The 27,869-nt window shown below is 62.9% G+C and overlaps 3 protein-coding genes and 1 non-coding gene across 7 annotated transcripts; all 4 read right to left on the bottom strand.

Annotated features, from left to right (window-relative positions):
• Positions 1 to 7,833, bottom strand: SARS1 (seryl-tRNA synthetase 1). 3 transcript variants are annotated; one of them, XM_039565385.1, is made up of 11 exons: positions 7,641 to 7,833; positions 5,385 to 5,455; positions 5,139 to 5,243; positions 4,434 to 4,592; positions 3,858 to 4,001; positions 3,416 to 3,571; positions 2,447 to 2,668; positions 1,765 to 1,894; positions 746 to 903; positions 529 to 658; positions 73 to 455 (listed from the first exon to the last, which is right to left on the bottom strand). In XM_039565385.1, the coding sequence occupies exons 1-11, from the start codon at positions 7,774 to 7,776 to the stop codon at positions 301 to 303; spliced, it is 1,566 nt and encodes a 521-aa protein (XP_039421319.1). In that variant the 5' UTR covers positions 7,777 to 7,833; the 3' UTR covers positions 73 to 300. The 3 variants fall into 3 exon arrangements, with proteins under 3 accessions (XP_039421317.1, XP_039421319.1, XP_039421320.1); XM_039565386.1 differs by having other exon boundaries at positions 5,139 to 5,219; positions 7,641 to 7,776; XM_039565383.1 differs by having other exon boundaries at positions 1 to 455; positions 529 to 903; positions 5,139 to 5,219.
• Positions 7,834 to 8,955: 1,122 nt separating this feature from the next.
• Positions 8,956 to 22,542, bottom strand: ELAPOR1 (endosome-lysosome associated apoptosis and autophagy regulator 1). 2 transcript variants are annotated; one of them, XM_039565501.1, is made up of 22 exons: positions 22,375 to 22,542; positions 20,090 to 20,210; positions 18,830 to 19,022; positions 17,561 to 17,708; positions 16,915 to 16,995; positions 16,525 to 16,630; positions 16,298 to 16,447; positions 15,278 to 15,366; positions 15,027 to 15,204; positions 14,298 to 14,426; positions 14,125 to 14,215; positions 13,928 to 14,033; positions 13,718 to 13,855; positions 13,362 to 13,616; positions 12,604 to 12,777; positions 11,583 to 11,748; positions 10,723 to 10,819; positions 10,548 to 10,649; positions 10,041 to 10,167; positions 9,795 to 9,973; positions 9,549 to 9,714; positions 8,956 to 9,351 (listed from the first exon to the last, which is right to left on the bottom strand). In XM_039565501.1, exons 1-22 carry the CDS (start codon positions 22,471 to 22,473, stop codon positions 9,235 to 9,237), a joined length of 3,012 nt encoding a protein of 1,003 aa, XP_039421435.1. In that variant the 5' UTR covers positions 22,474 to 22,542; the 3' UTR covers positions 8,956 to 9,234. The 2 variants fall into 2 exon arrangements, with proteins under 2 accessions (XP_039421435.1, XP_039421436.1); XM_039565502.1 differs by having other exon boundaries at positions 8,956 to 9,303.
• Positions 22,543 to 24,782: 2,240 nt separating this feature from the next.
• Positions 24,783 to 25,065, bottom strand: LOC120411297. Its single transcript, XR_005603673.1, has one exon.
• Positions 25,066 to 25,723: 658 nt separating this feature from the next.
• On the bottom strand, positions 25,724 to 27,735 carry TMEM167B (transmembrane protein 167B). The gene is made up of 3 exons (XM_039565512.1): positions 27,629 to 27,735; positions 26,889 to 27,020; positions 25,724 to 26,424 (listed from the first exon to the last, which is right to left on the bottom strand). Exons 1-3 carry the CDS (start codon positions 27,636 to 27,638, stop codon positions 26,342 to 26,344), a joined length of 225 nt encoding a protein of 74 aa, XP_039421446.1. The 5' UTR covers positions 27,639 to 27,735; the 3' UTR covers positions 25,724 to 26,341.
• Between the last annotated feature and the right edge of the window lie 134 nt (positions 27,736 to 27,869).

Raw genomic sequence — 27,869 nt, 5'->3', positions numbered from 1 at the left:
TCAGCAGGTCTTGCCTTTATTTTGGATGGAGGAGGGACATGTTCCATGGGCACGGGTGTCCCCGGCACCACTCAGCGTGAGGGGGACGGACACATGGCGGATCCCGGCTCCACTCAGCGGGGTAGGGGGGGACACACAGGGAGAGGGGCAGTGCCCTGACAGTGTCAGTTCTTTGTACCACGGGGGGAACGGACGGTGACTCCCCTCCGAAGCGAAGACGATGGTGAAGGGCACAGCCTGGCGATGCAGGTGAGATGACTCGGGAGGCCCCCAAAGTCCTTGGGGTGCGGGGGGACACCCTCAGACCCCCATGTTCTTCATCTGCTCCTCCAGCACCTGGTCACGTCCTCCCCCTGCCTTCTTCTTGCCCCCTCCTTCCTGCTGCTTCTTCTGCTTCTTGGAGAGCTCCTGCTCGATGGGTGCTGGCTTCACAAATGGTATGAGCTCCCGCAGGTCTGGGGGAACAAGGAACCCCTGTCACCCCCCCTGCCAAGGAGCAGGGAACAGGGGGGCACAGGGGGATGTTACCTGGGGGCATGAAGTTCTGGAGCTTCTCAGGGATGCGGATGCCCTCAGCGGTCTGGTGGTTCTCCAGGATGGCGCAGATGGTGCGGGTGGTAGCACACATGGTGGCATTCAGCATGTGCACAAACTCTACCTGTGGCAGGGGGACACGGGAGACATATGTGACACGGGGAAAGCAAAGGGAGCACAGGAAGAACCCCCCCATGCCCACCAGCCTCACCTTGTCCATCATCTTCTTGGTCTGGCCATAGCGGATGCGCAGGCGCCGGGCCTGGTAGTCCGTGCAGTTGGAACAGGAGACGAGCTCGCGGAAGGCGCCAGAGCCGGGGAACCAGGCCTCCAGATCCAGCTTTTTGCTGGCTGCGTGGTTCAGGGAGCCTGGAGGGGGGACAGTGCTGAGCGGGGGGTCCCACTGCCATCCTGAATTTGCCTATCCTGGGGTAGAATGCAGGGTGAAGCCTCCAAAGTGACTCCCACAACTTGGTGCCAATCCGACATGGATTCCTGCTCTGCCACAGTGATGCAGGGTTACCTCTCAGCCATGGAGATGTAGGGTCCCTGCTCGGCCACAGGGCTGCTGCTTGGTCATGGGGACATGGGGGTGTGGGAGTCCTGCCTGGACATGGGGATGCAGGACTCCTGCTCAACCACAGGACATCGGGTTCCTGCCTGACCACAGGGACATGGGGTCCCTGCTGTGTCATGGGGATATGGGGTCCTGCTTGGTCACAGGAATGACCATCCTCTCAGCTATGTGGATGTGAGATTCCCACTCAGCTATGGGGACATGAGGCTCTTTCTCAGCCACATGGACATGGGCTTCCCACTTGACTGTGGGGAGATGGGACTGTGCCATGGGGATCTGGGATCAGCCACAGGGATGAGGGATTCCTGCTCAGCTGTGGGGATGTGGGGTTCTTGATCTGCCAAGGGGATAAAGGGGTCTCAGTCAGCCACAGGAGCTTTTAAACCAGATCATTTTCCGGTGAGCATTTCCAGGAGGAGCTGGGACACTCCAACTGTCCTTCTGGAAGGGACAGCAGGGACAATCCATCACAGCAGTGCCCACACCCGCTCCCATGGGCCCAGAGCAAGGCTGAGGATTCCACAGAAAACAAAATGTCCCCTTCCCTTCCTCCTCCTCAGGCTGGGGACAGCAATGAGCCAGGGACAAGGAACTGCCATGCTGGGAAGCAGGTCAGGGCCCCCCTCGACCCCCCGTGGCACAGGAGCCCCTACCCGAGACGATGTTGACGATGTGGTAGGGAATCCCGAGGGACTGGTAGAATTCCTCAGCTGTGGCCATCATCTCCTCAAACATCTCCCAGGATTTGTTGTCATGGGGGGAGGAGTAGACAAACTGCTCAATCTGTGGGAGACGGAATTCCACAGTGACATCTGGTACAGCCCCCCTTCCCACTGGAACCCCACGGTGACACTGGATACAGCCCCAAATTCCAACTGGAACCCCACAGTGACACCCAGTACACCCTAAATTCCCACTGAAAACCTGTGGTGACACCAGGTACACCCCAATTCCCATCAGAATACCACAGTGACATCTGGTACACCCTGAATCGCTACTGGAACATCGCAGTGACATTGGGTACACCCTGAATTCCCACTGGGAATGCTGCAGTTGACACCAAGTTCACCGAAAATTCCCAGCAGGTTCACCCCATGGTAACCCCCTGCCCACCCTGAATTCCTGCTGGAACACCCCAGTGACAATAGGAACACTCTGAATTCCTGCTGGGTACGCTGCAGTGACGCCAGATACACCATGAATTCCCACCAGAACACGCTGAATTCCTACTGGAACCCCACACCGATGCTGGGTACACCCTGAATTCCCACTGGAACCTCACAGCAGCCCTCAGTACAACCCGAATTCCTACCGGGACACTCCCTGCTCCTTCACCTTCTCGAACTGGTGGACGCGGAAGATGCCGCGCGTGTCCCGGCCGTGGGATCCCACCTCCTGGCGGAAGCAGGTGCTGAGCCCCGCATATTTGAGGGGCAGGTCCTCGGGCCGCAGCCACTCGTCACGGTGCAGGGCGGCGATGGGCTGCTCTGACGTGGCAATCAGGTACTTCTCATCGATGGAGCTGTCCTCTGCCCGCTCACTGCCCTTCCCGATCACCTGCAGGGGACACGAGCCACTGGCTCTCTTCTAGCTGCTCCCACACCTCCAGGGACCAGCAGGGAGTTTTTCCAGGGCTGGACGGTTTGGGAGTTCATCACAGGAGTTTGTTGGTCCTTCAAAGGGGCTGATGGCAGGGACAAGTCACCTGTATCACCCGTGGAGATGGACCCCTTGTCACCTCATCACCATCACAAAGCCACCTCCTTGTCACCCATGTCACCCATGGAGATGGACCCCAGAGCAAGTCACCTCCTTGTCACTGCACTGCCATCATGTCTCACACGTGCAAATGGACACCGAAGATGAGCCACCTCCTTGTCACCTCATCACCGTCTTGTGGCACTGATAAACCTGGACCTCAGAGATAAGCCACCTCCTTGTCACCACATGTCACCAATGGAGATGGACTCCGGAGACCAGCCAGCTCCTTGTCACCTCATGGCCATCACAGTGTGTCACCCATGGAGATGGACCCGAGATGAGCCACCTCCTTGTCACTGCAGTGTCACCATGAAGTGTTTCCCATGGGGATGGACCCCAAAGACAAGCCACCTCCCTGCCACATCCGCACCATCACAATGTGGAAACGGATCCCAAGGAGAGGGGAAGGAACCACTGCTGCCATCAGCACTGCCACCACCACAGCCTTGCCAGGGCAGAGGGGACCTCGCTGCCTCCCTCCCCACAACCCCATGGGGGTGGCTTGCTCCCAAGTTCAGTCCCAAATCTGGAGCAATCCCTCACCTTGTAAAGCTCCTCATCAAACTGGCTGAGCTGGGCCACCTCCTGCATCACCTCCTTGCGCATGAAGAAGGGGGTGTACACCGGGGTGTACCCCCGGGCACGGAGGCTCTGCAGCGCGTACTGGATCAGTGCCTGCTCCAGGAACACCAGCGGGCCCTGGGAACAAGGGACACACTGCCTGTCACCACACACCCCGCTGGACTACTCCTCCTTGCTCAGTGGGCCCAGGAGACACGGAGTCCACGGAGCTGCAATGGCTGCCAGGCTCAGCGTCACCCCAGACCTCGGCAGGAACAGATCCCGATGCACCACTGTGGTCAGAGTCCATCCCACACCCCCACCATGGAGGCTCCCATCATCCATCCCAGGAGAGGCAAACCAAAGGCCCCTGACCCTCCTTGTTCCCCTCTGATCCCGATCATCCTGGGGTCACAGCTCTCACCTTAAGGAAGTAGCCGCGGCTGCCAGCCACCACGGCGCCCTTTTCCCCCTCATAGCCATCCACCATCACCACCAGATCCACGTGGGAATACTTCTTCCTGCAGCTGCAGTCACCCCACACCCGCTCCACCTTGTTGTCCACATCCTGCAGGAACCCAGAGAAAAGAGGAGCGGGAGCCCATCACCTCCTCAGTGCCCTGGAACTCTGTGACACCAGTCCCTGAACCACACTGGGCCCACTTTGGGAGCTCAAACTCCAGCCCATAGCTTATTGTGCAGCCGCTTGGCAGCAAGCCTGGCCCAGTTGTGCTCCCACGGCAAAATATTCCTGTGGATGAATGGAGGCAGCAGAGGGAGACCCCATCCCCACCACAGGAAGCGCCTTTCCCATGAATTCCCCCAACAATGGTGTGCCCAGCGTCGTCTGAGCTGCTCTTTGTCTGATCCCGGCGGGAAATGCCAGCTTGTCATGCAGATTTCCCTCACCCGCCCACCCAGCCAGGCTTGGGGGATACCCCGCTGGGAGCCCCCTGCTTCCCACTGTGAGCTTCCCAGCTCTGCTGACCCCGTGTCCCACCTCGTCGTTGCTAATGGGCACCGAGGGGTGGAGAAGGTTCCCAATCTCCCGGAGGCTCTCAAAGCGTTCAGCCTCCAGCCGCAGACGCTCAGAGTCGCACTCCAGGATGGCCTCATCAATGAGCAGCCGGATTTTTTTTATCTGGGATACCTGGAGACACTGCAGAAAGACCTCCAGATGAGGTGGGGGAGGGAGAAGACCACCGGGAATGGGAGCCTGCTCGCCCAGCAAAGGGAATCCTGGACCCAGCATGGTGAATTCCAGACCCCCACAGATTTTGGAGTGAGCCCCTGGGCTGGACACACTCAACAACAGCCTGAGGGGACAAAGGGGTGACAAGCTGGGCTCTGGAAGGCCTGAGCTGCTCACATGGCAGCCAGCACTGCACTCATTAACCAGGGTGACTACCAAACTGGGGTGGAAGCAGGCAGGGAGGGACACACTGAGGACACAGAAGGACTGAGGCTGCTCCAATTCCCAGGGATGAGCCCTTGACTGACACAGAGCGATGCTGGGGAGATCAAGGACACCGAGGAAGAGTCGGTTATTGCTGGTGTGGGACTGGGAGATAAAGGATCCTCCCAGCTGGGGCTTCAGGCAGTCCCCCCTCATTTGGTGGGCACTTCAGGCCACCAGTTTGGGCAACTCCAGGCAAAGCTCTGGCCAAACTGTAGGCACAGTGGGGAAAGTTGGGGTCTCACTCACCCCCAGGACATCAGCTGTGAGTTCATCCAGGTTCTGTGCACTCTCTGGTACTGATTCATCTGTCCCTACTGGCTCCTTTTTCTGCAGAGGGAGGAAAAAGTAACCCTGGGAGAATTGAAGAGTAGAATTCCAGGGGGAAAACATCCCTCAGTGACACAAGGGAGAGGCTGGAGGGCTGGGAGAAGGGCAGATGTCACCAGTTGGTGATGTCCCACCATGAGGTGACCCAGGGCCCTTGTGCCCCACCTTCATCTTGTCCCCGATGGTTTTGCTGCACAGGTTCTTCAGCTTGTTCAGGTTGTCGGCACGAAACCTGCCTGGAAAGGGAGGCAGGGGCTGTCAGCTGGAGTGGGAGAGGGGCTGGGGTGCCCATCTGGTGCAGAGAGGTGACATGGGAGCAGGAGTGGGGGTGGCAGCTCCAGGAATACCCACAGGCACCAGCCCTGGGGTTTTTGCAAGGAGAGCCGCAGGGAGTAGGGATGGCATTGGAAAACCCCTGGAGTGACATTGCACTGGGACCCCCATGCCAGGCTGGAAACCCTCATGAAGTGCTGGGACCTCCTGATGCTGGGATGGGACACCCCAACTCTAAGACGAGAACCCCACACTGGGATTCCCCATGCTGGGCTGGGACCCCCACACTGGGATAGGACCTCCACATTGGGACCCCCATGAGGGGATGGGACCCCCAACACCAAGATGGGATCCCCCACACTGGGCTGAATGTCCCATGCCAGGCTGGGAACCATAAACTGGAATGGGATCTCCGCCCCACGCTATGACCCCCCACATTGGGCTGGGATCCCCATGCCAAGATGGGACCCCCCACATCAGTGTAGGACCCCCATACTGCACTGGGAGCCCTCCCAATGCTGGGCTAGGACACTCACACCAGGATGGGACCCCCCAAAAGCATGGGACTCCCATGCTGCACTGGGACCCCCATGCCAGGATGGGGCCACCCCCCTCCACGGGCTCGGAGCCCCCCTGTGCTGGGACCCCTACATCACGTTGGGACCCCCCTGCCAGGATGGGACTCCCCCATGCCAAGATGGGACCCCCACATTGCGCTGGGATCCCACATTGTGATGAAACCCCTCCTTCAGCGGGATGGCAGTGCTAAGGAGAGAGCAGATCCTGGGATCTGGGGCCACGGTGACGAGATTCAGGGGCTGTTGGATGAGGGGAGCATGGATGTATCCCCTTTGTGACCCCAGGGCCGGGAGGGGCAGAGCCCAGGACCCGGGGCAGTTCAAACTGGGGACACCCAACGCTGAGAACATGCCACCCCATCAGCGGGAGGGGTCAGTCCGCAGGGGATGATCCAGAGCCAGGGAACACGCAACAGGATACAGCACAGCACGGGCTCCACGGCACCGGCGCCGCGGGATTGCATCAGCCAGCGCGTCCCGGCAGCCCGCGTCACCCTGTCACCTCCTGCAGCCCTCCGCCCGTGTCACCCTGTCACCTCCTGCAGCCCTCCGCCCGTGTCACCCTGTCACCTCCTGCAGCCCCCGCCATCCTCCAGCACCGCCGTCCCGAGGACACAGAGCCCGCGGGAACGGGGCTGGGAAGCGGGCGATCCCGTGGGATGAAGCGCTCAGGGGTAAAACGAGGGCACGGCTGGAGCCAGGGACGCCCAGGCAAGATCCCACAAGGACATCAAGGCGCACGCATTAAAGGGCAGCTCCGAGCGCCGCTTTCATCCCGCAGCAGTGGAATGCTGGGTGCCCTGGGAACGGCGGGGTTTGGGGGTACCCACCCCTCCCGCCGCCCTCCACACCCCTCTCCACATCCGGCACCCACGGACGGAGCTGGATGCGGATCCCGCTGCCTCATATCCCGCCGGGAGCCACGGGGAGGCGGCTCCTGCCCCCCCCCCGAGCCGCCCAAGTGTAGGTGTACCCCAAATCTGTGCGTAGCACTTCTTAGGATGGATCCTGCGGCAGTGCAGGGAGCGGATCCCTGGGGATCGCAATGGGACGGGATCCATGTGCCGTTTAAGGGGAACCTGGGATCTGCCCCCCAGCCTGGGAGGAGGGAAGGCGCGTCTAGTGGGAGAACTCCCACCTCAATCCCTGGGATTAGGGACGATGGGGATCCACCCAGAGACAAACCCTCGGTCTCCGCTGCGATCTACCCACAGGGTCCAGTCCCAGAGGGGGATGATCCACCGAGGTGATCCCCAAGGGCTGGGGAGGGACCACCAAACAGCTGGGGAGGGTGGGAAAGAGCCCCCTAAAGGTGACCCCATCTCAGGAGGCGGCTCGGGGATCAGTGTGCGGGCCGGCTCCAGGTCCTCAGGGAGCAGGGAGAGCGGGAGAGGGGGAGGGGATCCCCCGAGGAGGGGCGGTGTGGGGGGGTCCCATCACCTGCGGCCCGGTCACCAGGCTGACGGGGAAAGGCACAGGGAGGGGGGACATGCTCGCGTGTGACAAGGGGGTCACGAGCCCTCCGGGGTCCCCCAGCCCCCAGCCCGGCGGTTCCCCCCCCCCCACGTACACCTCCGCCAGGCGCCGTCCGCTCGCACCAGCGCATCCACCAGCGCGGGGTCCTTGAAGCGCTTGCGCTGCATGTCCCGCACCATGGCGGGGTCTCCGCCCTTGTCGGCGCGGAACAGGTCCAGGTCCAGCACCATGACCGGCGATGGCGGCGGCGGCACCGGGAACTGCGGCGGGGACAGCGGCTCCGCGCGCGTGCGCACAAGGGGCGCGGCCGGGGCGGTGCGGGCGGGGGCAGCAGCGCCCCCTGGTGGGCTGGAGGTGGCGCAGCAGGACGGGGGAACGGGGGGCGGGGAAGGGGGAACGGGGGAATGGGGGAATGGGGGAATGGGGGAACAGGGGAGCGGGGAACGGGGGGCGGGGGAATGGGGCGGGGAACGGGGGAACGGGGGCGGGGAATGGGGGGCGGGGAAGGGGAACGGGGGGACGGGGAAGGGGGCGGGGGAATGGGGGGCGGGGGATGGGGGGCAGGGGAATGGGGGGGGAATGGGGGACGGGGGAATGGGGGGGGAGTGAGGGACCGGGGAATGGGGGACGGGAGAATGGGGAGAGGGGGAATGGGGGACCGGGGAATGGGGGGGCAGGGGAATGGGGGCGGGGGAATGGGGGGCAGGGGAAGTACGGGGGTGATATGGGGGCGCTGGGGGGCCCGAGCGGTCCGAGCATCCCTGACCCCCGCCAAAGGGGCGTTCCAGTGGGTCTGGAGGCCCTGGCAGGGCGGGAGGACTGGGGTATGGGGAGGGTATGAGAGGGTTTGGGGAGGATGTAGGGGGTCTGGAGGGGCCTGAGCAGTCCTTGAGCTCCCCCCCTCCCCCCCCCCCGCGAGGGATCTCCGCGGGTCTGCCCGCGCACCCGAGCACCTCCGGGGTTCCTCAGCCACATCCCGGGGATACTGGTGGGCAGTGGGGACCTCCTAGCCGAGGACGCCCCGCACCCCAGTTGCGCACGGGAGTCCCAAAGGCTGCTCTACGCCCCTCTACAGAACCCCATGGCACGACTGTAGCTGTCCATGGTACCGCATGTCACCCCATGTCACCTCACCGTCCCCTCCCTGGGGGTCCCGGCGGGGTCTTGGCGCCTCCACCCATGTGGGGGACCCTATCCCCCTTCGCCCCCCGAGGGGGCATGGAGGTGGAAGTCAAAGTTCCGCTGGCCCCGCCACGTGTGCACCCCTAGCCCAGCCCGAGGTACCCACTCCCACGTGTGTGACACCCCGCGCACACCCCCACACCCTCCCTCCACCCATTTTGGGTGCCCACGCTCCGCTCCCCGCACCCCCTACGCGTGCCCCCCTCCAGCCCCGTATGCCCACACACACGAAGCCCTTGTACAAACCCCACTCCTGTATTTGGTATTTTTGGGTGCTCGGTATGGGGAGGACACGGGGGGGCACGGGTGGGGCCACACGTACAAAAGCCGTAACGAAGCTCCGGTCCGAAGCGGGTCCCTAAGGCCACTTTGAGGGGGACGGGGGGTGGGTCGTGGGTACCCCGCCTTCCCTTCACAGCTGCCTGGGGGCAGGGCGTCTGTGGGTGCCCCCTGCCCCGTCACAGCTCCCGGGAGGGCTGGGGGATGAGAGTGTGTCCCCCGTCCTCTTACAGCTCCCGATCGGTGCTGCTGGATGAGGTCTTGAGCGGAACCGAGTCGAATCCATCCGGCATCCGCTGTGGGGTGGGGAAACTGAGGCCCGGAGCCCTCCTGTGGTGGGGAAACTGAGGCCCGGAGCCCCCCGGGGTGGGGAAACTGAGGGCTGGAGCCCCCTCGGGGTGGCGAAACTGAGGCACAGAGCCCCCCGGGCTGGGGGAACTGAGGCACTGACCATCCTCAAATCCCACCCCCATGGCTTCTCTGGTGGCCACTCCAGAGTTGTGCACCACCCCCCCCCCCCCCCTCGGCCCGCCCCGCTCACCTTGGCCGTCAGGGCTTTAAGTTTTCCAAAAAGTGACATTTCGGTGGCAAAGAGCAGCTCGTCCTCCGCGTCCTCCCCCTCCATGATGGCGCAGCTGTCGGGAGACGTCGCCTCGCTCTCCCGGGCCGCCGCGTTCATCACCAGCTTGGAATATTTGTATTCCAACCTGGGAATGCAGGCGGTGCCATCACCCCCCCGTGACAGTGCTAGCCCCCGTGTCCCCAAAGCCCGCCGCCAATTGCTCACTTTTGAGTCTTTTTCCAGAAATAAGCGGCGAGCGCGGCCAGCAAGACAGCCATGCATGTCCCAGTGGAAATTCCCAGTTTTAGCCAAAAATCCACGCTCCGGCACGCCTGGATCACCTGTGGCGGCAGCGCGTCCCCGCCGGGGCACAGCCGGGGCTCCCGCCACACGTAGGTGGTTTTCTGGTGGGGGTAAAGGGGGGTCAGGGGCCGCGGGAGCCGCAGCCCAGCCCAGGGCACGGGGCGGTACCTGAACGCCGCCGATACAGGCGCCGACGATGGGGCGGTGGTGGAAGCTGGAGCAGCGGGGGCATCCCTCGGCCGTCACCCACAGGAAATGGAAGGTGCAGCCGTCGCAGGTGCCCTCAGGGCATTTGCTGGGGAGGGGCAAAAAGGAGGGGCTCAAAAAGGTGACACCCCAAAGTGGGGAATACAGCCAAGGTGACAACCCAGGGTGGGGACACCATGACAGCAGTATCCCCAAAGTGAAGCACCCCAAGGAAGTGCCTACCCATGACAGCAGGAGACCTTGGGGGTCCCATAACTTCCCCCGGGGTCTCCTTTGTTCCACTGCCAACCTGAGTACACGCAGGATGCCAATGACACAGCCAGGATGACGCCTCAGGGTGAGGGACTCTGACACTGTGTCAGTGGCGTCCCCAAAGCGAAGCACCTCAGGGACATGCCCACCCATGACAGCAAGAGATGTTTGGGTCACCCAAATCACTCCTTGGGGTCCCCAGTGTTCCCTCCCCACCTGGGGACAGCCAGGGTGCCAGTGCCAAGGCGCAGGGGGTCACAGCGCAGGCGGATGGTGGTGGCCCGGCCACCACTGCAGGGCTGTGTCATGTCGTTGGACCTGCCAGGGAACATGGTGGGTCAGGACAGTGGGGGCACTGTGTGGGTGTCACCTCCCTGTCACCTGCCTGCACCTGAAGAAGAAGATGATGTCAGGCAGGTCAGGGTGGCTGGGGGGGAAGAGCTCTGGGGGAGACACAATGCCGTCCAGCACGGAGCTGGTGGTGACACCTGCGGGGAGAGAGGGATGTCTCCAGTCCCACTGGGGTGTGTCCCAGTGTCCTAGTGCCACCAGAGTGACCCTGTCCTACAAGGGTGTCCCAGTCCCACCAGAGAGTCCCAGTCCTACTAGGGTGCCTCAAGTCACACCAAGGTCTTCCAGTCCCACTGAGGAGTCCCAGTCCCACCGGGGTGTCCCAGTCCCACCAGTGTGTCCCATTCCCTCTGCAGCGTATCCCAATCCCACTGAGGTATACCGGTGACAATGTCCCAATCCCAAACAAGGTGCCCCTGTAGCGTCCCAGTTCCACCAGGGTGTATTTCAGTCCCATTGGGGTGTCCCTGTGCCACCAGGGTATCCCAGTGCTGCTGAAATATCCTAGTGCCAGTGTCCCAGTCCCAGCAGAGCGTCCCAATCCCACCAGGGTACTCCACTCCCAGTGCCACTGGGGTGTCCCAGTCCCACCAGGGTGTGCTGCTCCCTGTCCCACCCATGTGTCTGAGTCCCACCAGGGCATCCCAGTGCTACTGGAGTAGGCTACTCCCTGTCCACCCATGTATCCCAGTGCCACTGAGATGTCCTGGCCCCTGTCCTGCCAGGGTGTCGCACCTCAACCAGGTGTCCCACTCTCAGTGCCACCAGGGTGTCCCAGTCCCTGTCCCACACGTGTCCCAGTCCCAACGGAGTGTCCCAGTGGTAGTGTCCCAGTGCCACCAAGGTGTTCCATTGTCTGTCTCGCCCATGTGTCTCAGTGACCCTGAGTGGCCCCCTCACCCAGCAGGCGGTCGCCCAGGCTGACAGGCTGAGAAGACACAGCTGTGCGGGCACCGGTGATGTCAGGGGGCACCAGAATGCTCTGGCACACGTAAGAGGTGACCACACGGGCAGCGTCCCCCCGACCTGCCGTCACATTGTCAGCACACGAGGCCATCTTCCTGCCCTGTGGGGACACACATGACACACGTGTGTGGGGTGGCAATGTGTGTGCAAGGGACAGGTGTTTGTGTGTGCAGGTGTGGCTGCACAAGTGTCCACATGTGTCTGCACGAGTGTTCACGTGTGTCTGCACAACTGTGCAGGCGTGTGTGTGACTGTGCACATGTGACTGCACAAGAGCGTGTGTGTGTGCAGGTATGGCTGCATGTACACCCGTGTTTGCACACGTGTGTGTGTGTTTGCATACATGTCCTTGTGCTTGCATGCCTATGAGCACATATGCATGTGTGCCCATGTCTGCCCACCTGCATGCCCCTGTCCCATCCACGTGCACAGGTGTGTGCCCGTGTTCACCCATGCACACGCCCATGTGTACATGTGTGTTCCCAAGTCCTCCTGCCCATGCGTGCCCAAGTGTGCCCACCTGTGCTTCTGTGCCCACCCTCCTGAGTGCCCACCCATGTGCCCATATTTGTACTCACGTGCCCGTGTGTGCACACGCACCCCCATGTGTGCTCACGTTCGCACTTGTGCACCCATAACCACCCACCCATGTGCCCAGGTGTGTTCCCATACATGCATGCATGTTCCTGTGCCCTCCTGTCTGTGTGTGCCCATGTGTGCACCTGCGTTCCTGTGCCTGTGTTTGTACCTGTGTGCCCGTGCCCAGGTGGGACCTGCCTTCCCAGGTGTGTTCCCATGTCTGCATGTATGTTTCCATGGCCTCCTGCCCACGTGTGCCCACTCTCCTGAGTGCCCACCCATGTGCCCACGGTTGCACTTGTGTGCCCATGCCCACATCCTGCATGTCCAGGCACGTTCCCATGTGTGCACACGTGTTTGCCCGCGTGGGTCTCACCTGGTGCCCGCAGGGGCTGAGGCGGAAGTGGTGGCTGTAGCGCAGCCCCTTGGGGGTGAAGCTGGGCCCGGTGCCCACCCCAGCACCCATGCCCAGAGCCGGGAACTCAAAGTGCAGCATCCGGCCTGGCAGCGCCAGTGCCAGGCTGCAGTTGTTGTAGCATAGCGACCGCAGCTGGGAACAGGGACAGGGACGGGGGCTCAGGGATGGCCACGGCACCCACTGGGGACACCCTTGTGGGGACTGTGGAGAGCTGGCACCACCCCTCAGAGACAGCAGGGCCATGGTGGCACCCACCAGGGTCACTCACTGCCACCCACCAGTGTCAGATAGTGTCACCCATCTGGGGTGGCTGGGAGGGGCTGGTGTCATCTCACTGGGGACAGCTGGGGGGCTGGCATTACCCACCCAGTATTAGACACTGTCACCCACCCTGTCACCCACCCAGGATGGCCACAGGGCTGGTGTCACCTCCCTGGAGATGGCCAAGGGCAGGCATCACCCAGCCAGGGTCAGACACTGTCATCCATACTGCCACCCATCTTGTCACCCATCCAGAATGGCTGTAAGGGCCTGGTGTCACCTCCCTGGGGACACAGTGTCATGCACCCAGGATGACTGGGGGGGCTGGTGTCACCCACCCATAATGGTATCACCCTCCTGGTGCTGGCCAGTGCTACCATCTGGGACATCCTGGGTGTGGGGAGGCTGGTGTCATTCCTCTGGGGCCCACTGGACCCCCTGCCACTCCCAGTCACCTGATTGCTGTGTGTGCCAGGGCCGCAGGGCTGGCAGGTGGGTGTCCCGTCGGAGGGGTGACCCCGCAGGTAGGTGCCAGGCGGGCAGGGCTGGCAGGTGCCTGAGCCGGGGTCCACAGCACTGCCAGGGGAACATGGGGTGCAGGACCCAGCGGGCTGGGGGGCACAGGGGCGGCAGAAGGAGGCCACCCCCCCCTGCACGTTGGTGACGTTGACACTGTACAGCTTGGCCACATCACTGGTGAACCGCCGGCCCTGGCACCGAGAGCACCATCACCATCAACCTCCCGACCCCCACTGGCCCCCCAAATTGGGGGCCCTCCAGCCCTCCCAAAGCAGGGCCCCCCGCCCCTCACCGCTTCATGGTAGGGGGTGCGCTGGAAGGCCCAGGTGAAGCTCATGGTCGCGTTCTTCTCCACCACGTAGGTGTAGGATTGTTTCCCTGTGGAGCCTGTCCACGTCTCCACCGGAGTGTTGGTGCGGGAGTTGACACCCTGCAGCAACAGGGGGATGGTGGCACCCAAATTCACTGTGTCCCCCCCAAACTGCTGTGTCCCCCCACTCACCACCATAAAGTAGAGTTCACAGCCAACGCTGCACAGCGTCTCAAAGACGAAGGTGATCCTGGCCACCTCCCTGCTCTCTGTGTCCTCCAGCACTGGGCTCGGAGGGCTGGGGACAGCATGGGGACACTGCTAGCTCTGCCCTATGGCTGTGTCCCCCTTGTTCCCTGGGGACACCCTGGTGGTGGTCCCCACCTCACCTGAAGCCAGGGACCACCAGCGTGAGGATCATGAAGTCGCTGTCAGACGCTCCAGCTGCCGTGTAAATGTAGTCCCCGGCTACTTCCCAGCCTGCAGGGATGGAGTGACGCTCAGAGGGGTCTCTGGCAGTCCCCTGGCAGGGGACAGGGAAGGGACAACCCTCTGCCACTACCTGCGATGCCCTTGTACTCGAAGTTGATGCCGCTGAGCACAGTGGTCTCCATGTTGGGGGGCAGCACGTTCCACCACTTGTACTCCAAGCCCAGCGCCGGCTCAGTGCCCGCTGGGCAGCTGAGGCAGGCTGGGGACAGGAGGCAACAGCCCTGCACAAGGGTGGCAGCCACCTCCCCCTCTGTCAGCTTGAGGTGCCCTGCTTGCCCCTTGAGGCCAGTGATGGGGACAAGAGGGGGCAGCCCGGCACTAGGGTGGTACCACATACCCCTCCCTGCAGCTTGGGGTGTCCTGGTCACCACCCCTTGGGGACAATGATGGAGACAGGAGAGGACAGCTTTGTACTGAGGTGGCACCCAGCTTCCCTTGGCAGCTCCAGGGACCCCAGGTACCTCTTGGGGCCAATAACTGGGATGTTCTCACCGGATACATAGGGACAGCGCTTGCACTAGGGTGGTACCACCTTCCTCTCTGTCAGCTTGGGGTGCCATGGTCACCCCTTAGGAGCAATGATGGGGACAGGATGAGACAACCCTGCACTGAGGTGGCACTCACCTCCCCCTGGCAGCCCTGGGGACCCCAGTTAGTCCTTGGGGACAATGATGGAGGTGTCCTTATTGGAGCCATGGGGACGAGAGGGGACAACCCTGCACCAGAGTGGCACCCACCTTCCCCTGGCAGCTCGGGGTGCCCCAGTCACACTTTGGGGACAATGACAGGGCCGCCTTACCGGAGCCGTTGGAGTAGGAGCCATAGGGACAGGGCTGGCAGGTGCTGCCATTGCCTTTGGCAAAGCCAGGGTTGCAGGGTGGGCACCGGGTCTTGACTCCCGAGGGTGGCAGCCGGGCCGCCTGCAGCAGCTCCTCACTGCAGATCTTCGGCTCTGCCCACTTGTACATCAGCTGGGTCTGCCGCGGGAGCGGGTGAGCCGGGGGGGACACCGGAGGACAGGGGGACCACCCCGGGGTGCCCCCGCATTACCTCCCCGCCGGCGTCACAGGCCGTGTGGGTGTAGAAGAAATCCTTGTCCGTGCAGGGGGGGCGGGGCTTGCAGGACCCCGAGCCGGGCTCTGCCGAGGGGGCACACGGCGGGTGAGCCAGCACGGCCCGGGGACCCCAGCGCTGCTCCCACCACGCGGGGCATCCTCGTCTTCCCTCCCAGCCAAGGGGTAGTGGGTGCTCCCTACTCCCCACATCACCCCTACCTGCTCCAAGGACACCCAGACAGGGAAGAGTGGAGGGATATAGGGACCCCTAAGGGTGTCAGCCCTGGGTGGGAGGACCCCCAGTGGAGGCATAAGGCTCGCAAGGGTATTCTAACACTGTCCCCACCTTGCGGAGTGTCCTTGTCCTCCCTGTCCCTACCATCACCTCTCCCTCCCGCAGGGCAACCCCTGCAGTGCAAAGTGGGGGAACAAGAGGAAGCCCAAGGCTCGTGGGTAGGGACGTCCTGATCTTCTCTCACTGGAGTAGGCATCAGGCTCACAAGGGGACCCCAGTGCTGCCACATGGGGTGTCCATGTCCCCACTCCCAACCAAGGGATAGCAGGTCATCCCTGTCTCCCGCACCACCTTCCCCAGGGGCACCCCCGCACTGGGGGAACAGGAGGACCCCTAAGGGTAGCAGCTCTGGGTGAGGGACACTTGGGTGTCTTCTCTCACCGGTGGAGGTGTCAGATTCGTGAACGGACTCCAACACTGTCCCCACTTTGTGGGGTATCCATGTCCCTGACTCACTATGGGAAAACAGGTCCTCCCTGCTCCCCACATCACCTCTCCCTCCCCCAGGGCCACCTCTGCAGCACAGAGTGCGGGAACAAAGGGACCCCTAAGGGTGTCCCCTCTCACCAGCATAGGTGTCAGGTTTGTGAGGGGCCCCAACACTGTCCCCACCAGAGGATGTCAGGTCACCCCTACTCCCCACATCATCCCTCCCTTTCTCAGGGGCACATACTAGAGGGACAGCTCTGGGACGGGGTACCCCCGGGTGTCCCTTCTCACCGGCGTAGGTATCGGGGTCACAGGGCTGGCAGGCGGTGGCCCCTTTGCCAGAGAAGGTGTCGGCGGGACAGGGCTGGCAGGCGGTTGAGCCGGCGGTGGGGGCGAAGGTGCCGGGTTTGCAGGGGAAGCACTCGGAGGTGAAGGCCACCCCTGGGAGCAGGAGGGGGTTCAGGTAGCGTAGAGGGGGGTGCGCGACCCCTGAGACTCCCCTTCCTGCCCCCACCCACCTGTAATGCCGATGTTCCTCACCAGCACCGGTTTAGGCACCTTGGACCAGACGGAGAAGGCGGTGGTCCGCCAGTACAGCACGTTGTTCCCGCGACTCAGCTCCACCTGGGAGAGGGATCCCACGGGGCTGGGTAATCCCACTGCCAGGGATGGGTTTGGCACCATGGGTGGGGGTCCCGCTGCCGAGGAGGGGGCTGGAACCAGTGAAGGGGGGTGTGTGGCACCCCCGTCTGCCACCACCCACCGCCCCCTCTGCAGCCTCGTGGAGCATCTACTTCCCAGGGGCGGGGCAAGAGACGCCGGGGGAACACCGAGGGACCTCCCCCCCGTGTCACCTCCCCCCCTGTGTCACCTCTCCCCCCCCCCGTCACCTCCCTCCGGACACTCACGCTGTGGAATTCCCAGCCTTTCTCTGTCGTCCGCATCCAGCGGGACTCCTCCACCGTGGGCTGGCACTGGTCATTCTGCACCTGCAGGGAGAGTGCCAGGGACCCCATGTTCACAGGGACCCCGCATGTCCCCAGGGACACCCCTCATGCTCCCAGGGACCCCCCCTCATGTCTCCATGAACCACTGCCATGTCCCCAGGGGCTCCCCTCATGTCACCAGGGTCCACTCTCATGTTCCCAGGGACCCCTCCATGTCTGCAAGGACCCCCAGCATATCCCCAGGGACCCCTCCCATATACCCAGGGTGCCTTTCCCCATGCTCCCAGAGACCCCTGTCACGTCACCAGAGATCCCCTCAGGGACTCTTCCCACGTCTCTAGGGTCCTCTGCCATGTCCCCAGGGAGGCACATCATGCTCTGAGGGACTCCTCCCATGTCCCTAGGGATAAACACCATGTCCCCAGGGACCCCTAAGGAGTGCCCAGGGGCCCACTCAGGTCACAAGGGACTTTTCCCATGTCCCTAGAGACCCCTTCATGCCATCAAGGACCCCCTCCCATATCCCCATGGACCCCTCCATGTCCCAAGAGACCCCTTTCATGTCCCCAAGGACCCACACCCTCCACCCCTGCCCCCTGTCACCCACGAAGAACTCGAAGACGATGCTGCTGTCAGGGTAGATGTACTCGAAGGTGACAGTCCCCGACTGCTTGAGGCTCACAGCATACATGAGGGTGGCCGTGCACTCATCCGTGTTGGAGGCCACGTAGTCCCCCAGTGGCACCCATGTTGACCTGGGGCGAGTGACATGGCCCCGGGGACTCTGTCACCACTCTCAACCCCATGGGAGGCAGGACAGGGATTGTAGGGACAGCTGGGAGGGTCCCCAGGAAGCAGGAGGGAAATGGGGGGCACAGGGGCTTGGGGACAGCTTGGGGACATGGCAAGGTGTGGTGGCTAGACACGTATCCCTGGGGAGAATCCCCTGCCCTGCTGAGAGCTATGGGGACTGCAAGGAGAGTAGAGTGGGGTCGTCCCATTCTGGGAATGTGGCTGGATGAGGAACATGCTGCTGGGAGTAGGGAATGGCTGAGAGGGGCATCGATGGGGCAGTGCAGTGGTGCCAGTAAAACCAAGGGTTTGGGTGGTTGTTGGTACAACTGGGAGGGTTTCAAGGTTGTTGGTACCATGAGGAGGGTTCAGGGGCTTCCAGTACAAATGGGATAGTTTGGTGGTCGTTGGTATAACCAGGGGGGTTTGGTGGCTGTTGGTACAACTGGGAGGGCTCACTGGTGTGGTACAACTGGGAGGGTTTGGTGGCTATCGGGACATCTGGGAGCGTTTCATCAGAGAATTGCTGGTACAACTGGGAGGGCTCAACAGCTGCTGGTACAACTGGGAGGGTTCAGAGGCTGTGGTAAAACCAGGAAGGTTTAGAGGCTGCTGGTACAACCAGCTGGTAGGAGGTTTAATGGCTGTGGAACAACTGGGAGGGTCTGGTGACTGCCAGCACAACTGAAAGAGCTCAGAGGTTGCCAGTGAGGATCAAAGGGCTGTGGTGGTAAATAAAGGCACTGGCTGGTGGCACAGGGGTGTGGAGACCCCCATGGGTGCTGTGGGGACCTCCACAGGTGCTCTGTCTCTGAGGAGTGTTGATATGGGGGTCCCATGGGGTTGGGATCCTGCCACTGCTGTGGCAGTGACGCTGCTGGGTGTTCCCTTGCTGTGATCAGGGTGCCCTGCTAGTGTCACCTCCCAGGCAGGATGACAGAAGGGGATGGGGTGTTGGGGCAACAGGGTGCTATGGATGCACAGGGGCGTCACAGCACCCATCCTGCTTGCTGTGCCCTGCACCCAGTCCTAACATGCTGAGTGCCCACGTGCTGGTGTCACAGCCAGTGACACAATGACTCACGCTGTGCAGTTCCCTGCCGCATCGCCAAAGCCGTCATCCACCTCCAGGTTGGTGGCCACATTGGCGAAGCCATGGGGCACCTCGTCCCACTCATCGAAGCGGACGCCAGTGCCCAGTGAGTAGGTGCCCGCAGCGCAGGGCCGGCACATCTGTGCCTGCATCTCCAGGAACTCACCCGCCTTGCAGGAGAATGCTGCCAATGGAGACAGGGGGGCATGGGGCCTGGAGGGTCACCCCCCGGCCCCCCTGGTGCTGCTACAGCCTCATCACCCTCAGCTCCACATTTCCAAGAGCTCCCAGCTGGTGGAGGTGTTGGGATCCTCCATTCTGACCACTCCACAAAGGCAACCCCCCCATCCATGAGTTTTGGCACCTGACGCCCAGCTCTGCCCAATCCAGGCAGGATGTAACCCTCTGCCATGGAGCTGGGGCATCCCCAAGGTTTGGGGGGGTGTGTTTGGGATTCTCATCCTGCTCACCCCATCCTGCTGAGTGAGTTTGTGTGAGGGGAATTCTCATCTCACTCAACCTATCCCAGTGGAGATTTCCATCCCATTGTATGTGGTGGGATTCCCATGGCTCTCATTCCATTTGGTGACTGTGTGTGGGATTCCCATGGCTCTCATTCCATTTGGTGACTGTGTGTATGATTCCCATCCCATCCTTGTGCAAGTGTGTGTGTGATTTCCATCCCTCTTATCCCATCCTAGTACTTGTATGTGTGGGATTCCCATCCCATCCTATCCCATTATGAGAGAGGGATTTCCATCTCTCTCATCCCATTCTGGTGAGTGAGTTTGTGTGAGGGGGATTCTCATCTCACTCATCCTGTCCTGGTGTGCGTGTGGGGTGAGGGGATTTCCACCCCAGTGTCTGTGTGATTCCCATCCCTCTCATCCCATTCCATGACTGTATGTGTGATTCCCATCCCATCCTATCCATGTGTGCATGTGATTCCCATCTGGCTCATCCCATCCCAATGCCTGCGTGTGATTTCCATCCCTCTCATCCCATCCCAGGGACTCCGTGTGTGTGATTCCTACCCCATGCCATCTCAGTGTTTGTAGTTCCTCTGCCATCCATCCCAGGGGGATTCCCATCCCACTGATCCCATTCCATCCCTCTTGTTGCTGCCTGCACTGGAGCTGACAATGGCTGTGCTTGTCTCCCCTCTCTCTCCCTCCCCTTGCCCTCATTTCCCACCCCTGTCATTCCCACCCCCCAAACCTGACCCCGTCCCATTCCTGGTGGAAATCTCACAGCACGCAGTGCCCCTGACGGGGTCGGGCAGGCCGGTGCATAGTCCAGGCGTGTGTGGCACAGCCACCCTCCAGCGCGAGCCTGAGCTGTCACATGCTGTGTACTCGTAGTGGTACTCGGACTGCAGGAGACAGAGAGGGAACGTGGTGGGGAGCTGCACCCCGAGACCCCCGGGCTGCCCCCACACCCTGTGCCCCCCGAGAGGAGCTGGGCCTGGCACCTGGGCCCAGCTGTGCCTTGAAGGGATGGTTTTGAGTTAAGGTGTGGCAACATCCCGCAGTGCCCAGGGCCTGGTAAAAGGGGCTGGGAGGGTGCTCCGAGTGGGGGAGTATTGTGGCGAGGGGGTCGGTATGGGGGCATGCTGGGAAATGTGGGTGCTGTGGGTGGGGGGACGATTTGGGTGTGGGGATGCTGTGGCAGGGGGTGCTCAGGGTGGGGTCGCCCAGGGTGGGGGACCCTGGGCCATAGGGATGCTGGAGGTGGGGGGCTGCCTGGCTGGGGGGGGCTGGGGGACTGCTGCAGGCAGCACTTCAGGTAACGACCCCCCCACCCCAGAACGTGTTCCCTCAGAGAGCGCTGTGGGGTCACCCAGGATCTCCCCAACAGCCCACAGCACAAGATAGCCTCAGAGCAGCGACAGCCCCGCACCCCCTCCCGGGGTGAACCCCCGGGGCCCCCCATGTTCCTGGCAGCACATGGCACTGTCACACCCCTCGGTGTGCCTTGGCATGGCTGTGACACCCTTCGCCTGTCAAACAGCTGCGGTGCAACCCAGATACGGTGTGGGAGCACCCCAGGCATGGGGGGCCAGCACAGGGGGGTGTAGGGGGAACTGGGAAGTGCTGGGGACAGCAGGGGCACTGTGACCCCCTCCATCCTGCCAGCTGCACCAGGCTGGGGCTGGCTGAAGGCTGGCGAGGTGATGCCAGGGACAGACAGCGTGGGCAGGGTGAAGGCCACATCTGGCGGTGGTGCTGGGGTTTGGGGTACAGTGGGAGCTCTCCACCTCTCACAGCAGCTCTGGGGTGTCAGAGCCGGTGCTGTGGCTTCATGCTCCCAGCAGCTGCTGGAGCGTGGCAGGTTGATGAGAAAACAACTGCTTTGATGTTCCCATCAGCTGGAAACGCAGCAATGGGGGGGAAAGAGGGGGTGGGGGGGTGTGGAGGGGAAAGAGGGATTGGAGAGGGAAAAGGGGGGTGGAGAAGGAAAAGAGGAGACAGGGTGTGCCTGCAGCACTCCCTGCCCATGTACAGGCAGCACAGAGCCCCGCCGGCCCTGGGATGGGGACACAGAGGAAGGTCCCCACCACCCTGGGGGTACCTAAAGGGTGACCCCAACTTTCAGCAGCCCCGAACTACCACACTGCTCTCAGTCCCTAGGGGTTCCCTTGGGGAGAGGGTATTTTTTCTCTCTTCCCAAACTTTTCCAGGTTTTTATTTAATCTAGGTAAATTGACCTAATTCAGCCCCAGGGTGGCTCTGAAGGCAGAGGGCACCCCAAACTGCCACTGTCACTCTGCTCTGGCCAGGGGAGGGAAAAGGGCTGTCCCTAGTGAAGGACAGGGGACACCCCCTCTGGGGGACTGATCCCTCCTGGGGCAGGTGCCAGCCCCAGTCTATTGTTTCCAGCTCCGGATCATGGAACAAGATAAAAAAATAATTGGATCACGGCAAAAAAAAATTCCTGGCCCAGATTAAAAGCAGCCGCAGCTCTGAGGAGGGGGGGAGGAAAATGGGGGGGTGGGGGGGACGACCCAGGGAGGGCATTTGGGGGTTCACCCACTGTCCCCAAGGCAAACAGATCCTGGTGAGTGACATATCCCCCCTAGTTTTTCTTCACAGGATACTTTGGCCACCGTGTGCTGGGCTGGGAATGGCACGTGGGATTGTCCCTCCGCTCCTTGTCGCCCGCCCCAGCAGCACTCAGGGAGGGTTTGGGGAGACCCCAATGGGTCTGAGGGAGAGGGACTTGGGGACAATGATGGGACGACGCCAGTTGGGGTCCCCAAGGAGACGCTCGGGGTCTGGCCGAGCCCCTGGGAGCGAAGACCCCTCCCCGGGCCCCCAGCGGGTCGGCCAGTCCCTCTCCGCTACAGGAGACACCCCACCCCCGGTGCCACCGGGATCCCCGACCCCTACCTGTCCCCTCCTTGTCCCACCCATCCCATAGGGACCGGCCTCCCCGTGCTCCGGGACGCCGTTTCATCCCCGGGGTGTGTGTAGGGAATTTGGGGGTGATGGTGTGTTACCGGTTGCCCTCCCCCCCGCCATTCCCGGTGCCTGTACCTCCTTGCAGACGTGTAGCTGCTCCCCGGTGCGTGCCGGTGACACGGTGACAGCCAGACACAGCACCAGCGGCATCCACCGGGCTCCGATACCGGCCATGGCGGCGGCAACGACTGCGGCAACGGCGGCGGCAACAGCGGCGGCAACGGCCGGTGCGAGCACCGGAGCCGCGGCCCCGCCCCCGCCAACGGCCCGGCCCCCGCGCACCTGCCGCCACCTGCCCCCGCCCCCAGGAACGGCACCGGGAACGGAACCCCCGGGAACGGAACCCCCGGGAACGGCACGGGGCATCGCCCCAGGGAACGGGAACGGGCAGTGGATCGCGAATAGAACCCCTTGGAATGGCAGCCGGCATCGCCTCCGGGAACGCTTGCCATGAGAACGGCACTGGGAATCGGCACCGGGAATGTTATTCACGGGAATGGCACCGCGGATCGGTATCGGAAACAGACACACGGGAACGGGAACGGCACCGGCAGGGTTATACCCGGGGATGGAACCGGGAACATGATCCCGGGAATGGTATCCCGGGAATGGCGCCGGGCATCGGCACTGGGAGCGTTATCCATGAGGACGGCACCGGGAACCCCATCATCCTTGGGAGTGTATCCCCGGAAACAGGACTGGGAATGTAATCCCGGAACGTGCTCCCGGGGACGGCATCGGGAATTTATCCCTGGGAACAGAATTGGGAATGTTATTCCAGGAACAGCACTGGGACCGTCTCGGGGCATCTCGCCCCCGGGAACAGCCCTGCTTCCCGCTCCCCCGGCTCTGGGGAAGGACCGGGACATGGCGGGGGGGGTCGCACCCCGGAGCTGCCTCCACCCCTGGGGGACTGTGTCCCACCCGTGTGCCCCGCAGGGCACGTCCTCCCAGAGCTGGGCCAGCCCCAGTGCACTGGGTACAGGACAGGGACACACGCAGCTGCGTGGGCTGGACATGGGGGACACGAGGGACATAGCGGGTACAGGGGATATAGGAACACGAGGGACACAAGAACATCGGGGGCACAGGGACACTGGGTACAGAGCTGATACAGGGACACAGGACAAGGGGAATACAGGAGACATGGGAATATGGGGGACACAGGGGATAGAGGGGATATTGGAACATGAGGGACGTGGGGGACACAGAGGAACACAACTGATATGGGGCTACAGAGGGACACTGGGTACACAGCTGATATGGGAACACAGGAAGATGGGGGACATATGGGGACATGAAGGATACAGGCAATATGGGAACATGAGGGACATAGCTGATAGAGATGGGGAAGGCGGGCACATGGGGGTCACAGTCACAAGGGGACATAGGGGAATACAGGAGGACATGGGGAACAGAGTTGCTAAGGTGACACAGAGGTCCCAACTCTGGTGGCACACCCTGTGGGTTAGGGAACACAAGTGACACCTGTCCATCTGTGCTGGCACAGGGATGCCAGCAGGTACCATGGGCATGGGGGACACAGCCACAGGGAGGGGTCATGCCTGTCCCCATGGCAGCATGGGCACAACCCCAGGTGTACTGGGCCACAGCTGGAGACAGTGGCATGGGGTGGCCGTGCCCCACAGCATCTGCAGTGTCACCTTGGCAGATGAAGCCTGCCAGGCACCATTAAGCTGGTGAGCCCCCTCTCTGAGTGTCCTCACAGCAGGGCCACCATCAGCAGCCACCACAGCTGCTTCTCCCAGTAGTGCCAGAATTACTGTTGTCCCCTCATCACCGCCATGGCCTTGCCACCACCCCAGCTGTCCCCTTTTCACCTCTGTGGGTATCCTCTTGTCACCACTGTGTCACCCCTTGGTCACCACCCCACTGTCCCCTTGTCACCACCATGGACATCCTCTTGCTACTACCACAGTTGTCCTCCTGTTATCACCACGGCTGTCCTCTTATTACCAGCATGGTCCTCGTCTCCACCGTGGCTGTCCCCTGGTTACCATCACAGCTTTGTCAGCACCATGGCTGTCCTTCTTGTTACCACGGCCATCCCCCAGTCATCACCGTGGTTGTCCCCTTGTGGCCATCGTCTTGTCACCACCACGGCTGTGCCCATCACCACACACCCAATAAAACAGAGAGGCCACGCTTGTGGTGTCACACACAACATGTTGCACGGGACTCACAGGTCTCGTCAGAGTCCCCAGTGCCCTGCGGGGCTAGCAGGGCCCGTGCCCAACTCACACACTTGGCAAGGTGCCAGCAGAGCCCCGTGCAGAGCCTTTGTGCCGCACACAACTGCAAAGCCCGGCGAACGACTCCCAGCGTGGCACGGAGCGTGCAAGGCCCGCCGGGCTGCAGCAGCCCCTGCAAAGCCCGCACGGAGCCTGGTACCGGGCGCACTTGCCGCCTCCCCACACGGCCCGGGCCGGGACTGTGGCGGCCCCGGGGCTGCGGACGAGGGCGCGGGTCAGAATCGCAGGGCGCTCAGCGGCCGCGGCCTCGCCTATCTGATCGACTCATCCCGCCCGGCCCTGCCGCACAGCGCCCGGGGGCTTCGCGGCGTCTTCTTCTCACCTCGGCCCGGCGGGGCCCGGCCGATCGAATAAGATCAACGTGTAGGGGGAGGGGAGGGGGCGCCTCAGCCACGCACACCCCACACACACACACACACACACACCACACAAACACACGCACAAGCGCGCACACAGACACGCACCCGACACACACGCGCGCACACCCGACACACACGCGCGCCCACACCCGCGCCACCGCCGCCACTTCCGGTCCTGCCCTTTGTACAGCGCGGCCGCGGAGCACGACGGGAAGGCGAGGCGGCGCCGTGGCGCCCCCGCCGGCCGGAGGAGCGCCCTGCACCCTCCCCGCGCCCCACGGGCACCGCCGGGAACCCCCACCGGGCACCCCCACCGGGAACAGCACCGCCGGGAACCCCCACCGGGCACCCCCACCGGGCACCCCCACCGGGGACGGCACCGCCGGCACCCCCACCAGGAACGGCACCGCCGGGCCAGGAGGCTCCACTCAGCAATTTTGCACCCCACAGCTCCGCCAGGGCACCCACAGGGGAGTCCACGCTTTATTTGCACAAATCCTCCCCACCCCAGGACCCCCATAACCATGGGAGCCCTCCAACCCACAGGAGCCAGCCTCCAAGGACCTCCTCACACACACACACACACACACACACACATGCACACAATGGGACCCACACCACAGCACCCTCGGACAGGGCAGCAGCCTCACAGAACCCCCCTTTCCCAGAGGAACCCCCACCCTGCAGGAAACATCCCCACAGCACCTCCCTGGCATGGCACCAGCCCCACAGGACCCCTCCAAAACCCCCCAGGAGGCCTGCCCCGCCCCACAGCACCCCCAAAGCCAGTGCTGCCACAGAGGAACCCCCACTTTATTTGCATGTGGCGGTCCAGTATTTACAACCCGGGGGGGGTCACAGCCCCCCACTGCAGAGGGAGACCCCCCTAAGGGCCCTCATGCTGCAGGGGCGTGGGAAGATCCCACTGATGCGGGGGGCCCTGTGTGGGCCCCACAGTCTGCCATGGTCCCACCACCAGGACCCTGCTCGGCATCAAGAGAAAGGGCTCACGGGGCAGAGCTGGGTCCCCCAGCCACAGGGGTCCCTTCACCCACTTCTCCACAGGATTAACAGGAAATCCTTTTCCAACAGTCTAAAGGTGCCCTGGTGGCCCCCACAGTTGCCCCCGGTGGGTTCGAGGAGGGTGATGGGCCATGATGGTCCCCAGGCTGCCACACGCAGGATACAGGCTGCTGCCAGGGGCAGGACCTGGGGTGGTTCAGGGTCAGTACTGGGGTCTCCAGGGTCGGTATCAGGGTCTCCAGGGTCAGCAGTGGGGTCTCTGGTTGGTACTGGGACACTGGGGTCAGTACCGGGGTCTCTGGTCCATACTGGGGTCTCTGGAATCAGTCATAGGATCTCTTGTCAGTCCCAGGGTCTCTCTCAGGTCACTGGCAGGCCTCCAAGTGGTCACTTCCCCACAAGGACGTAGAAGGCCATGAGAAGACAGGACACAGACACAGCCACGTGCAGGCGGGTCCCAATCACAGCAGCTGCAGGTAGGACGGAGTGGGGTGAGACCCCGTGTCCCCATCCCAGATCCATCCTGAATCCCCGTGAGCCCATCCCAGACTCCATGTTCCCATCCCAGATTCCCTGTGAGCCCATCCCAGACCCACTGTTCCTATTCCCAATCCCTGTGTCCCCACCCCAGACCCCTGTGTCCCCATCCCAGAAGCCAGTGCTCCCATCCTGGACCCAATGCCCCCGTCCCAGACCCGAACTCAGTGATCGCAGCATCCCCATCCTGTACCCCAGTGTTCCCAGTACCCCATCCCAGACCCCAGGATCCCATCCCAACTCCCAGTATTCCCAATGTCTTCATCCCAGATCCCAGTGTTCCCAGTGCCCCCACCCTGTGCCCCAGCGTTCTCAGCGCTCACAGTGTTCCAAGTGCCCCCATCCCAGTCTTCCCAGCACCCCTGCGCCAAACCCCAGTGTCCCCAGTGTCCCTCACCCTTGTGGCAGACTCCCCAGACCCCCCTGCGCTCGGACAGGAGCCAGGTGCGCAGTCGGGGCACCTTCCGCAGGTACGCACAAGTGCAAACCAGTAGCAGCCCGAACACCAGGAGCCCGTCCAGGGAGTAAACTGCGGGGAGGGAGGTCGGGGGGGGTCAGGGGGCACTGCGGGTCCCTGCTCAGCCCCCTCCAAGGGGACCCCCACACTCCATGAGAACAACCTCCCAGCTCTGCCCCTATGGGGGGATGCAGACTTCCCAGGATGCCCCCGGAAAGGGACACAGACTTCCCAGTGTCCCTCCCGAAGACACTCAGGCCACCCCGTACCCCGCCCCCAAAGGGACACGGTCTCCAATCGCCTCCCAAAAGTTCCTCCCAGTCCTCCCCCACCTCAGCCCCATCCAGCCCCCCCCTCCCCCCCCGGCACCTCAGCGCTCTCCCCACAGCGCTCTCCCCACAGCGCCCCGTCAGCCCCCCCGCCTTCGGAACCCCCAAAGCCCCGTTCCCCCCCCCCTCCCTCCCCCGTTAGTCTTTGAGGCCCCGGACCCATTCGGATCCGCCCGGACTCCCCGGGCCCCTCCGTTCCCCAGTTCCCACAACCAGTCATGGCGGCCCCCCGGCCCTCCCGTCGCCCCACAGCCCCTCGCTCCCGCGTTCCCAGCATGGGCTATGCCGGCCCCCGGCTCTCCCCAGGGCCCCCTCGGTTGCCCCCTCGGTTGTCCCGGGCCCCGTTCCCACCGTTGGTCATGGCGGCCCCGGACCCCCCCGGGCCCCCGCGGCGCCAACGCGACAGCGGAAGCGGCCGACAGGCACGGCCAGCCGAGCGCCGACCCGCCCGACGCGGACCCTGAGGAGCAGGCGGCCTCAATCGAGCGCCTATTGGGGGAGGTGCGTGTGCAGCCCCAGTATGGCCCAGTATGGCCGAGTGCCGGCCCAGTGCCCGCCCAGCAGCAGCGATGAGCCCCAGCGCTGCCGCCGC

Source organism: Corvus cornix, chromosome 26, assembly GCF_000738735.6.
Source record: "Corvus cornix cornix isolate S_Up_H32 chromosome 26, ASM73873v5, whole genome shotgun sequence".
NCBI lineage: Eukaryota > Metazoa > Chordata > Aves > Passeriformes > Corvidae > Corvus > Corvus cornix.
This window is presented reverse-complemented; position numbering and strand designations above follow the sequence as displayed.